Source organism: Solea senegalensis, linkage group LG16 (assembly GCF_019176455.1).
Source record: "Solea senegalensis isolate Sse05_10M linkage group LG16, IFAPA_SoseM_1, whole genome shotgun sequence".
In the NCBI taxonomy this organism is placed as follows: Eukaryota; Metazoa; Chordata; class Actinopteri; order Pleuronectiformes; family Soleidae; genus Solea; species Solea senegalensis.
Genome location: NC_058036.1, coordinates 18,661,533 through 18,673,546, shown reverse-complemented (window position 1 = coordinate 18,673,546; position 12,014 = coordinate 18,661,533). Strand labels below are relative to the sequence as shown.

Genomic DNA, 12,014 nt, shown 5'->3' with positions numbered 1-12,014 from the left:
GCTACTACTGCTAACTCTTATATCCAAGAGGAAAATGCTGCTGCTGCTGCTGCTGCTGCTGCTGCTGCTGCTGGAGGAGGCGGCGGCGGTAAACGACCAGGGATCATAATAGTTCACTAAATTGCCTTTTCCGCGGGTCCAACTATACTCCTGAAGTAGCAATCGCTCAATAAAGCAGCTTGTAGCCTCTAAAGACAATATGAAGGAACATCTTATTTTACAGTGTTGGACCATCACATACGTGTAACAACACAAAGTTCACTGTATTGTTACCACATCTGCTGTGTGTGTGTGTGTGTGATTGTAAATAACTGAAAAGAAGCTTGGAGTCAGACAGGTGATGATTCGGTCATCTAGTGTGAAGATAACAATAACAGGGACAGTTTTTGTGTGTGTGTGTGGCTCACCACCACGGCTGACAAGTTTGGTTGTTTTGTTTTGTTTTTTTAATAATTTGTGCGCTCAAAATGAAATTGGAATAATAACCATTTACCAATATTGTTTTATGTCTCTTTTGATCCCAGTGTGTGTCTCATAATCCACATATCCAGGCCCTTTGTGTCGGAGCGTTTTGTCTGTTTTCTGATTAACAACTTAGCACATTAAAGCTAGAAGGAGGGAAAATTATTTTCGCAACATAAAAATGCTGTCGATTGAGCTCCAAAAAGCAATTTAGCAGGTTTCACCCCACAGTAATTTCACCCATGTTCTGTTTTAATGGCTTTGTTTTGGAAAAAGAGAGAGAGAGAGAGAATGTCAGAGCATTGGAGAGGAGTTCATAAATTGAATTTTAAATTTAGCATTTGAATTACCATTGTCTCCCGTGCCTCTTCTCCCTCCTCCTTGAATGACATGCCCAGGTGAACAAAAGTGAAAAAACACATTTGAAGAAAAATAAAAAACAATTTCCGTCTGTGTACCCTCTCTCGTTTTGTTTTTTGTTTTTTTGTTTCGCTTGCTGTCCCTCCTGGCAAAATCACTTTGTGTCATATTCATAAATTTTTTCCTAAGTACAGCCATTTCTAAAAAAAAAAATAACGTTTCAATTTGTCAAGAATTATTGTGAGGTGTGTTTTTTGTGTGTGGTGTGAGCGGAATGGTGGACGTATCTCTGGGAAAGAGAGGCTGCAGTGGGCTGAAATCTCATCTAGTGGAACTTGTCATGAGCGCAGATATGAGACTGCGTTTGGGGAGGCAGCGAATAGTCTCTGCTTCTTCTTTTTTTGTTTTTTTAACGTCCGTGGATAGGTGTGGAAAATACCGCGTGTGGAAGACAGGCCAACGTGTCAGATGGCTCCATAACATTTTATTGCTGCTGCTTTATTTAAGAATTCCCCACGTGTGTGTGTGTGTGTGTGTGTGTGAGTGTGTGAGAGAGACTCGACTGTGAGAGCCTGTGTGAAGATTTTGCTCACACACATTTGTGTGCATGTGTGTGTTTAATGGAGCGTGCACTCCTCCGCTCCCAAAACTCTGAGGTTGTTTTCTGTATCCAGTGCCTTTTCTAAGTGTGTGTGTGTGTGTGTGTGTACAGTTGGTAGCAGTGTGTGAGGGGATTTATCTGTGTTGCGCTCAGCATTTTTGGCAAACGGAGGACCTCTTGAGATGCATTGGTGAACTGGATGTTGGGGAGGTGTGTGTGTGTGTGTGTGTGTGTGTCCCATATCACGGATGACACAGTGCCCTGGATTTCCAGACGCTGCCCTTTCTCTGCGTGTGTGTGTACACTTGTGTTTGTTACCTCTATAAGACCTCTTCGTCACAAACGGTGTCCTTGTCGGGACCAGTCGTCCCCCGTGGAGACCAAAAACCCCCGGTCCTAATGAGGCAGAACCTCATATCCGAGGAACTGATTGAGTTTTTGGGCTGAGATTTGATTTTAGGGTTAGGATATGGAAGTCGACGCGAGTCCTTAAAAGGATCTGCGCGTGTGTGATGATTTGACATTTTTTGGAGTCTGTGCACAAATAAAAACTCATTTTCCTCATCTGAAGAGCGAGCTTTAAGGGCCTGTGAGTTTCCGCAGCACTCCACCGTAATCTGTTGTTTTATCACACGTTTTTTAACTTTATCACATAATTGCAGTGTCTTTTTTTTTAGTATTTGGATATCGCACCTGTTTTTTTTGCAATTTAGGTTATTTTGTGATTATTTGTGCAGCAGCGCTATCTTGAACTAGAGGTAGTTACTGTTAGGTACTGGGTGAAAAAAAGGAATTCTAGCCATTAAAGCTTACTTCTTCAGATGAGGAAATGTGTTTTATTTGTTGACATCATGATTTGGACATAAATCTATTGCGTAAAGGACAATAAAATCATCATCATCATCGTACCAATTATCTAACTTTAGGAGCATTCTGAATTAAGTCAGTAGATGACTGTTCAGAGGAGCAGTAGCACATGTCATATGACCCCAGGTTCATCAATCAGTATTTTAATTTATTTAACTGTCATGAAATGGGCCACACGGTTGGTGTAGTGGTTAGCACTCTTGCCTTTGCAGCAAGACCCAGGTTCAGGACCCGGTTGGAACAAGGGCCTTTCTTTCCGGCTTCCTCCCACAGTCCAAAAACATGAAATATGGGGATTTAATTGACCATAGGTGACCTGTCCAGGATGTTGCTCTCCGCCTATCGTCCCTATGTCAGCTGAGATTGGTACAGCGAGCCTCATGTAGAGGATAAAGCGGTCGAAAATGGATGGAACTATTTTTAAGCCTTCTCTGATAATCATTCTGTCAAACTGTCTTCCAATACTTGGGATATATCTGCACTTCTCCTTTGTCTTTGGCCTATTCCGTGTGGGGAATGATCTACTTATTAGCGATGTCATTACCTGCACATGAGCAGGACTTCAACTGTGCATTAACTCACACGATGAAATGTCAGGAAAGTACTTTCTTTCCCATCTTTCTCTGGATTAGACTCCTGAAATCCCAGTGATGTTGCCCTTTGCAGCAAAACTTCCTTCCTCCTCGCGTAAAATAACGTTTAGAAACCAACTTTTCTTTCACGCGCACACACACACACACACACACACACGCATGCACACACTGCCCAAACAGACTTTGTCTCTTTCCCTCAATCTTTCTGCCTCACACTCTGTGAATTAGTCCAAAACTACTCCGTGCACATGCCTCAGAAGACAGAACCACTTTAAAACTAGAGCGCGGAAACCGTCTGCACGTAACCCGCTGAATAAAGTGCTCCCATCCCCTGACATGTCTTCTTGATATTAGCCTGGCAATATGAGGCAGCAGCAATTTCTCCTCTCCACTAGACGAGGTGATATTGAGTTGGGGAGAAGAAAGGGAACTGAGGAGGGAGCTGGTGGTGGTGATGGAGTGGGAGGGGAGGGGGAATGAGTTGGAGATGAGAGACAAGAAGTGTAAGTGTGTGTGTGTGTGTGTGTGGGTGTGCAAGAAACCGTAGGAGCAAAATGTCATAAATCACACATGATCCAGCACGGAGGAAACAAAGGGTAAGGAAGTATGAGAGGGTAAAAGAGAGAGGAACTCCACATAATCTGCCTGCCAGACAGACAAACACACCGCTTTGAATTGGCGGATTAGCATTACCTGACATACTGTACTGGAATTTTGTAATGACTGTGACCCTGAACAACCCGTAAAAAAAAAAAGAGAGAGAAAATCTTCTCATCGGAGAGGCTTGGATGAGGTGTGTCGATGGGTAATTTTGACTGTTGTAAATTCCCTGCAGGGATTCAAACTTTAAACCTACGAACCTGTTGCAGGTTTCTCAAACTTTGGGTCCCCGCCAACCTCTCAACAGCCATCACCTGCTCTCTCATCGTTATTCACTACAGCAATAAAGTCAACATTATCGTCAGTTTCTCTGTCATTTGCTGTGAGCGCCACCGACGTAACAAGTGCAGAAGAGGTTCCGCGCACTGATTATTGGCAACGTTGGCTTGTGGTTGTGGGAACAAGGCCACGGGGGTTTTTATTGCTATTGCTTCCCGTCGTTTTAAAACAACATTTACGAGTCTTTAAATACGCTTTCAGACCCTGAAAGAGAAAAAATACAAGCTCCAGGTTTTAATTAAATCATTTTTACTTTGGCACCTCGCCAGCAAAGTTTGCTCCCAATCACTATGCGATGAAGGTCTTTGCTTACTCGATTCCATTTATTGTTTTTTTTTTTTTATGACCTGTAGACGTTTATTTAAGGCTTCCGCTCGCGCCGCGACTCTAAAATAAATCAGCGGTGGCTGTGGTTTGGAGAGAGTGTACGCTAAGTGGACTCCCGTCACAGGCTCTGACTTGGCAGATGTTGGATGAATTCCTTTTTGAGCGTCGCTCAAGACTTCCACAATGTGCCGTCATGGATGGATGGGAAGTATTAGCCAAGATTGAAATGCTGATGACACATCATTTCTCTACAGGTGTCCTCCATGGACTTTATGGCTATGAAGCGGTCGCAGCTGTACGGCATGGCCAACAATCCTTACTCCGCTCCACAGCAGCCAGGGGGTGGACCATACCCTCCTAACCAGCCATATACGTCGCCGCCGCCGCACCGCTATCCGATGGGCATGCAGGGGAGGGGCCAAATGGGCCTGGGCGGAATGCAGTATCCACAGCAGCAGGTATGTAAACAAACTTGCGTGACTGAGCCCCGTCTGCAGTGCCCGTTCCACATAACATTGCTGGTGTTATAAACGATATTGCGCTGGGACGCTCGCCTCATGTCGGGGAGTATTCTCCTGTGATTTTCGCCTGCAGGCTTTGGCGTGATCAGTTTTAGATGTGACTTGACATAGCAGGCAGCACATTGCACTACCCTGGCATGTGGTGGTGGTGTCACTCCTGATCATCACTTAGTTTTCCACTCTCAGAGAGAGAGAGACGGGTTTGATGTTTGTGTGTGTGTGTGTGTGTGTGTGTGTGTGGATTTTGCTTATTATCTATATCTGTGCTTTTCTCCATGTGACTTTTATTGTGTATATCTTTAAGGAATGCTCAGTGTTAAGTAAACACAGACCTACGTCACCGACTCTTTGCTATACAAGAGGTCTGTGTTGGAAACAAAAGTGCCTCTGTTTGCGTGACTGAGTCCTATTTAGACTGGAATTGTGTGTGTGTTTGTGTGTGTGTTGGAGATGGGGAGAAAGTGTGTTAGTGTATTGTCCCACATTTCCAGCAGAAAGCAAACGACCCCTCCCGTGTGCATGTGTGTGACTCAATTTAGCTCCATCAGTGTAGTTTGAAGTGAAACCGCTATACTGAGCACCACGGCAAGAGAGGCGGGGGGGGGCTACGGCTGGGGCTAGCACAGTGTCCCCTGCTGCCACAGTCTGCCTGCTATATTTAGTCATCCAGTGTTGCTGTTGGTCTGGACTTGGACACCTCTCACAGGGGCATGCGAGCTTCTACACACAGCTACACACAGAAAATGAATCTGCATTACTCATGTAGTGCTGCAGCTTCACTGATGTGCCTTCATATTATTACCGAGTGGTGCACGAAGAGTTAAAACCACTTTGACATAATGTGTAGATACAGTATGTGTGTTTACACTGAAAACATTTTAAGGCTGAAGGAGGAGCTTTCTCAAGTCTGAGAAAATAAACTAACAAGTCAACAGGTTTTTATAAACATGACACAGATGTACAGTAGATGACGAAAGAAGAAGTTCCATTTTAGGAATCTAATTTTTACCCACCAAGAATGTGGCCCTGCAGGTTTCTTAGCTTGTTATTAATGTTTTTATCATGCGTATTAATGTTTTTATCAATAATAATAATAGTAATAATAACATACAAAACCATAACTACATTAGTTATAATTGACAATAATTCAGCTAATTGTGATAAACTCAAATAACCAGTTTTCCTCTTGCTTATTACACTCCGCTCCGACCGCGAGGCTTCATCTCCGACTCCGTTACCTCTGACGCGTTCTGATGATGTCAACACACTTCCCCCAAATAAAGCCTAGTTGAGGCTGTTTGGGGATTAGCAGTTTGAAATACTCACAGTTGGGAGCAGACAGTGGGCGTGTGCACGGCGTGAGAAGACGCCAGACAAGAGAGAGAGAGTCATGCCGACGCGTGATGACGAGCAGCCCGTCACGCACACACACACACGCACACACGCACACACGCACACACACACACAGACGAAAATGCATCCCTGGTTCTGTTTTATGATGAAACCCTCGGACGTGTTACATAGGGGAGGCTGAGCGTCGGCATAGCAATCACAGCATAGTGCTATGGAACGTAATTAGTTCAAATAGAATTAATTGTTCACTCTGGCTATAGCCATGGGAAATGCGCTTCTAAAGTTTCTAATTATCTGGCTCTGGCTTTTAAAGCAGCACCACCGCAGTGCCTATCTACAGCCGGTGAAATCTAGCTCACAGTAATGAGTTTGGAGGAGGAGGGTTTAATTCCACACTCTCACATGAGCATAATGAGCCTCACCTACAGGAAAAAGCGGTCACGGGTCTGAGCGGAGAGGGAGGAGCAGCAGCGATGGGCTAAAAATACAAGAAAATCAATGCTCCAGATGTGCACAGCTAATATATCCCTGAACGTGGTTAAGATGCACGTGTTTTCAGCCATGTTGGAGGAGGAGGAGAAACCAAACAACCCCCACCCTCCTGTGTATCCTCAAATGTTAACAAAACTGTCCCAGGATCAGCTGCAAAGAACAATCTCGCCAACAAGGGGCAATTGTGGGTGATGTTAAGACGTGGCACACACAATCCCCCCGTGATGCATTGTGCTTCGGGGCTGCGACCTCAGCTTGTCACAGCCTAGCATGCTGGGATGTTGCCAGGCAACGTGACGTCAACAAAGATGTGCATGTACGTCTATCTCTGTGATTTCCCCAGGCCTGAACGACTCGTGTGTGTGTGTGTGTGTGTGTGTGTGTTTGTGTAGTGGAAGGGGGGGTTTAGCTGAGGAACAAAAGGTCCTCTTTTACTGCCTTTCATTATTGTGATTAATTCCTGCTAAAATTAAGCCTCACTCTCATTAAATATGGACTCTACACAGCGATACGTACATTTGCATGCGGCGGAGCGCGGTGTGCTGTAACTCAGCGACTACACGCTACACTTTCAAAATTCATCTTTGTAGCAGCTTCGATAAATGAGGCGGATTCACTTACAGTCGTTGTTGTTACACTGATTAGAGCAACACTGTGTATTTCAACTCATTTCAGCTGGAAAAGAAACAGTTCTGGGGATTATCTCGTAATAAAAGGGACACACTCGAGTTGTTGTATCGTAATCGCTCGCTAAGATACAACTAAGGATAGTTTGACTTTAACGTGGTCTGTTTTGGTTCGGTTTGTTTTTATTTGTCTGTTTGTGAGCGGGGCAGCATAACTCTAAAAATACAGTCACATATTTGGATTTGAATTTTCTGGGGACGTAGGTCATGACCCCAGCGAGGAATTCAATTGTTTCCACAGTGATGTGCACACAGAGCTGAAATTGCAGTATGAACAAGTGCAATATCCTCTATCAAAAGACACCTCAGTGATTTGATTCAATATTAAAATTCATCACTGAATAGCGCGACGGTGAAATTCTTCAGTGTGGCAGAAATTCACAAGCCCCGAAAATGTTCCTTTCTGTTAACACACTCGAATCAAACGTGATGATTTGCATATATTATTTTGATCAGATGTGACAAATTTGAAAGTGTGTCGCTATCGAAATATCTGCAAAAGTAATTGCAATCATTTTTTACCATATCATGCAGCACTTATATGGACTCAGTGTGTGTGTGTGTGTGTGTGTGTTTAAGGACACTTGTGGGAAACTGAGCATCCTCGGCGGAGGTTTTGCTCTTTCTCTAGTTTATTACTTATAATTATTCTGATTTTATTATGTAGTCCATGTTAAATGCTGGAGTTACTGGTGCACGTGTAAACCTGTAAGCTCGTGTGACCCCCCCGAGGCTGTGCGTGATCGTTGTTTACCTGTTCAGGCCCTCGAGCTTCATGTCTGGAGTTCTCCTCCTCCACAGGCACTCGCGTGCATTTCCAATACATTCTTAACCTCGCGGTTCATTACCAATTAAGTACTCACGGCCTCCCCTTTTTTCTTTATCCAGTCATAGGAGGCGAGCACAGACCGTGATCTCACTGTCGACGCCTCTCCCATTAGCTCCCAGAAAATAAGCGTTAAGTGTATCATCGTGCTGCGTGTGCCCGCGTGTGTGCGAGATGCAGTTTAAACGTGTCTGAGCGAGCGAGAGACGGAAGTGTGCGTTCGAGGACAGCGACTGTACCGTACGTGTGCGCAGTGAAGAGAGCGAGAACAAACATATTGGTAGGAAAGAAGAAAAGAAGAGGAAGTAAAAGACGGAGGGGCTGGTGTCTTGGGGGATGAAAGGCCACACGAGAGAAACGTCTGTTTGGGAAGTGGAATGGAGTTAAAAGCGGAATAAAAAAAAAAAAAAGAAGAAGAAGAAGGAAGAAGAAGAAAAAACCAGCGCCGCCAATTCTGAGCGTAATTTCCTGTGATGTCAAAGTTGGCAGACGGAGAGGAAAAGGAGTTTGAAGGAAACATTAGTGTTTGATGTGAAACGAGGGGTGGGGTGATGGAGTGGGAGAAAGAGCAGGAGAAAAAAAAAGATATCCTGGGAAATGAAAGAGAGAGAAGAGAGCACTGTGTGTGTGTGTGTGTGTGTGTGTGTGTGGAGATTGTTCACTGTGAGACAGAAACCATTACCTGTGTTGACTGTTTGTTCTTTACACTCTGGACCGTCTTAATAGAAGCCAAGCATTTAAAGTCAAGTGGAAACATGGCTGACCCGCTGCCTGTTTACTCCACACAAACTACACACAACTACAATCTCCTGTCCTTCGCGGCCTTGCACGTCTTTAGTCTTTAGTTTTTTTTTTCAGGCATTGTCTGCATTCAATAATCGACTGGCAGAGTGAACCGCGGACGGTACAGCGTCTGCATCTGTGTTCTTTAAAAACCGTGTCTGTTTTCCCTTCAAATGGACAACAGCTGCGTGCGATCCCAAAGAATTTTCGACCTTCCAAGACTTCTCTCGCTTTTTTTTTTTTATTCTCTTCATGTGTGACATTCACGCAGTGCAACATGTTTCACTTGTGGTTTCCAGAGCAGCCGGAACTAATGGACTAAAACCAGGATGAAGACGTAACGAATAAAGCATTTAATTTATTCAATTAAGTGGTTTTGTCGGTAATCTACGACGCCGTATTACCTCAAATACAAACCAAATTAAAAGCTCTGGTGGTTGAACAATACAATAACTAATAAGTAACAACAGAGTCGTGCTGTTTCCAACACTTTGTTGTTCCTTTATAGACTTTGATTCATTCATTCGGCTCAACTTTGCTTTGTCGACCTTTAATCCCATCCAGCTGCCGCCGCAGCATATGCTGTGCCGGGCACATGCTTCACAATAAAAGCCCCGGTTAAGACGTGATGGGTTTCTTCTCCAGTGAAATACCACAGGGGCTTCTTTTTTTTTTTTTTGGTCACTCCTTAAATAAATACTCCATATATCCACAAAATTAACGACGGCTGAATTCCATTTAGCTGCTCCAGTTTCAGGCTCCCATTATTGTTTTGTTCTGCGCGGATTGATTCATGATTTATATTCAACCCTGCCGTCTATTTCACTATTTAAGAAAAAAAAAAAAAAAAGAGAAAAAGTTAGCTCATAACTTTGGGGATTAAATGTAATTATTCACTCGTGGTTCTCATCTCCTCTGCTCATTGTTTTCTGTCGATAAACAAAAAAGAAACGTGATAACAAATGAAAAGAGAGCAGCCGATGGGTCTAATTCACCCCATGGGGCTCTCTATTTCCTCTCAGTAAACTAAATGAACCCTTGACTCTTTCTTCTTTAATCAAATCTTCTCACTTTGCCATGAAGCCGCTGAAAGAGCTCCACTTTTATCAGGAAGTCGCTGGTCGTGATAAAAGTCCTTGTCCCGCCACCAGAATGTGTCATTACTCTCAAACAGGCTTTCCCCACAGCAGACACTTTGTCACCACGTATAGATAATGCATAGATGGTGCTCAGAGCTACTGCTGTGTCTGGGTCATAGAATATAAATACTGTGGCATGAGATTGTCTTAGATTCTGGATATAGTCGTCTTTAAATATGATATTAAATGAACATTGATTTTCACTTTATTTGCATTACAGCAGCATTTGACCATATTTAAAGGCAATTGTATTGCTTCTAAGATGCAAGAATCCTCTATTAAACATTGAAAATCTTAATAAATACATTAAGTTAAAGGTAACAACTGAGGCGATTACTCGTTTACTAAATAAATCAACTATTTTGATCATCATTTATTTGGTTTGAGTGTTTTTTTAAAAGCATTAAAACCACTTTCTGTGTATTTTCAGCTTCTTAAATGTGAATATTATATTTCTTTGCCCCATATCACTAAGGAATCATTCAAACTGACATTTTGAGAACATCGTCATTTCGATTAATCGATTATGAAAATAATCGTTAGTTGCTGCCCTAGAAACTGTAACTGTATTTTAAGGATGTAACACAGCTCGTAAATGGCTAGTATATACAGAAATTATACCTTTTTCCTGTGGGAATCATCACATGTTTTTCATGAGTGCAGACAAACAAGTGTCCACTTTCATGTGGAGATATAGCTCGTAGGGTATCAGGACAGAGCCTGGGAATATTGAGATGTTATTTTTATGCTGTTTCGCCCCCGGGCTTCAGCACCGTGATGACGTCTTCATCCCGCTCAAGTGTCCCTGGAATTACTTACTTCACTGATCTGGCTTTTAAGTTTCCAATAAACCAAAAAGAAAAGCTGTGAAAATTCTTGCCCGTCCAAACGTCTTCTTGTGAGAGATCGACTTTGGGGAGTTAGACGGGTAATTTATGGCATTGATTGAGCCCGGCGGGGGGGTACCTCACCGATGGGAAGAGCAAGGGCCACTTGGAAGCACTTAGGGGCCCTGGGTGCCGGGGTTGTCTCTGGGGTTAATGCAGCCAGCGCTGTTGGCTCTGACGGATGACTGGGAAGCCCCAATAAATCAGCCACTCTGCCAGGAAGGATGAAGAAAGAGGAGGGAGGGGGGCGGGCGAGCGAGGGTACAAAGGGGACCACTCCAGCCTCATCACACCCCCCCCACCTCTTTCTGAAAGGATCTGGAAACATCTGAGGCTCGCTGTTTAAAGCAGGAAGACACAACTCCAGACCTGCACTCTTTGACAGCCCACAAGACTCTGGGCACCTTAGAAACAATAATAATAATAATATTAATAATGATAGTAATAATAATAATAATAATGATAATAGTTAATAAAAGGCATGGAGGAGGATTCGTGCACTTCAAAAACAGTGAAAGGAACTCAAAGAAACGCAGACAATGAAATGGGAGAGACTGATTAATTAAGGGGTTTCTCTTTTGGCTGAAGTTTCAGGATCAATTAATTAGCAAGTTAGCCTACGCACGTCAATGACTCTAATAGCCTGCTCATTTGTAACTTTTATTACCCCCGCCGAGCGTAGAGTGGCTCTCAGCCAATCATATGCCATGTGGAGATGATGCTACGTGGCCATTAACTGGAGCCCCCTCCCCCCCCCACACACACACAGACAAAAGTGATGCTATCAATTATGTCAGTGTAAAGTGTGTCGACACAAACATAAAAGAAGATAGTAACAGTGAACACCTATTAGTATGTATGTATATATATATATATATATATATATATATATATATATATATACATATTATATGTGTGTGGGTTTTTTTTTTATCCACTCAGGAAAAGCAGGCCACACACGTAATAAATAAGGTTAAGTTGTGATAAATAAGATATGACCCAGTGGATTGTACTTTTTCATGTGAGGCATTAGTTAAATTACATACCCAGCTGTCTTTAATTCATGCTGTTGCATTAGTAGTATGAGCCGCAAACTCCATTATTCTCTTTTAGGCAGGAGGAGTGATGGTGGAATTTAATATAATTTAGTGTCGAATGCGGGCAAGCGGTGTAAAACG

General features: G+C 43.2%; 1 protein-coding gene across 3 annotated transcripts in view; it reads left to right on the top strand.

The window, feature by feature from the left end:
• Positions 1-12,014, top strand: part of LOC122782700 (AT-rich interactive domain-containing protein 1B-like) — a 120,392-nt gene that overhangs the window by 21,797 nt on the left and 86,581 nt on the right. For all 3 annotated transcript variants that reach the window (XM_044047165.1, XM_044047164.1, XM_044047163.1), the window contains one exon: positions 4,404-4,607. In XM_044047165.1, the coding sequence (XP_043903100.1) occupies positions 4,404-4,607 (204 nt within the window). The remainder of the gene's footprint in view (positions 1-4,403; positions 4,608-12,014) is intronic.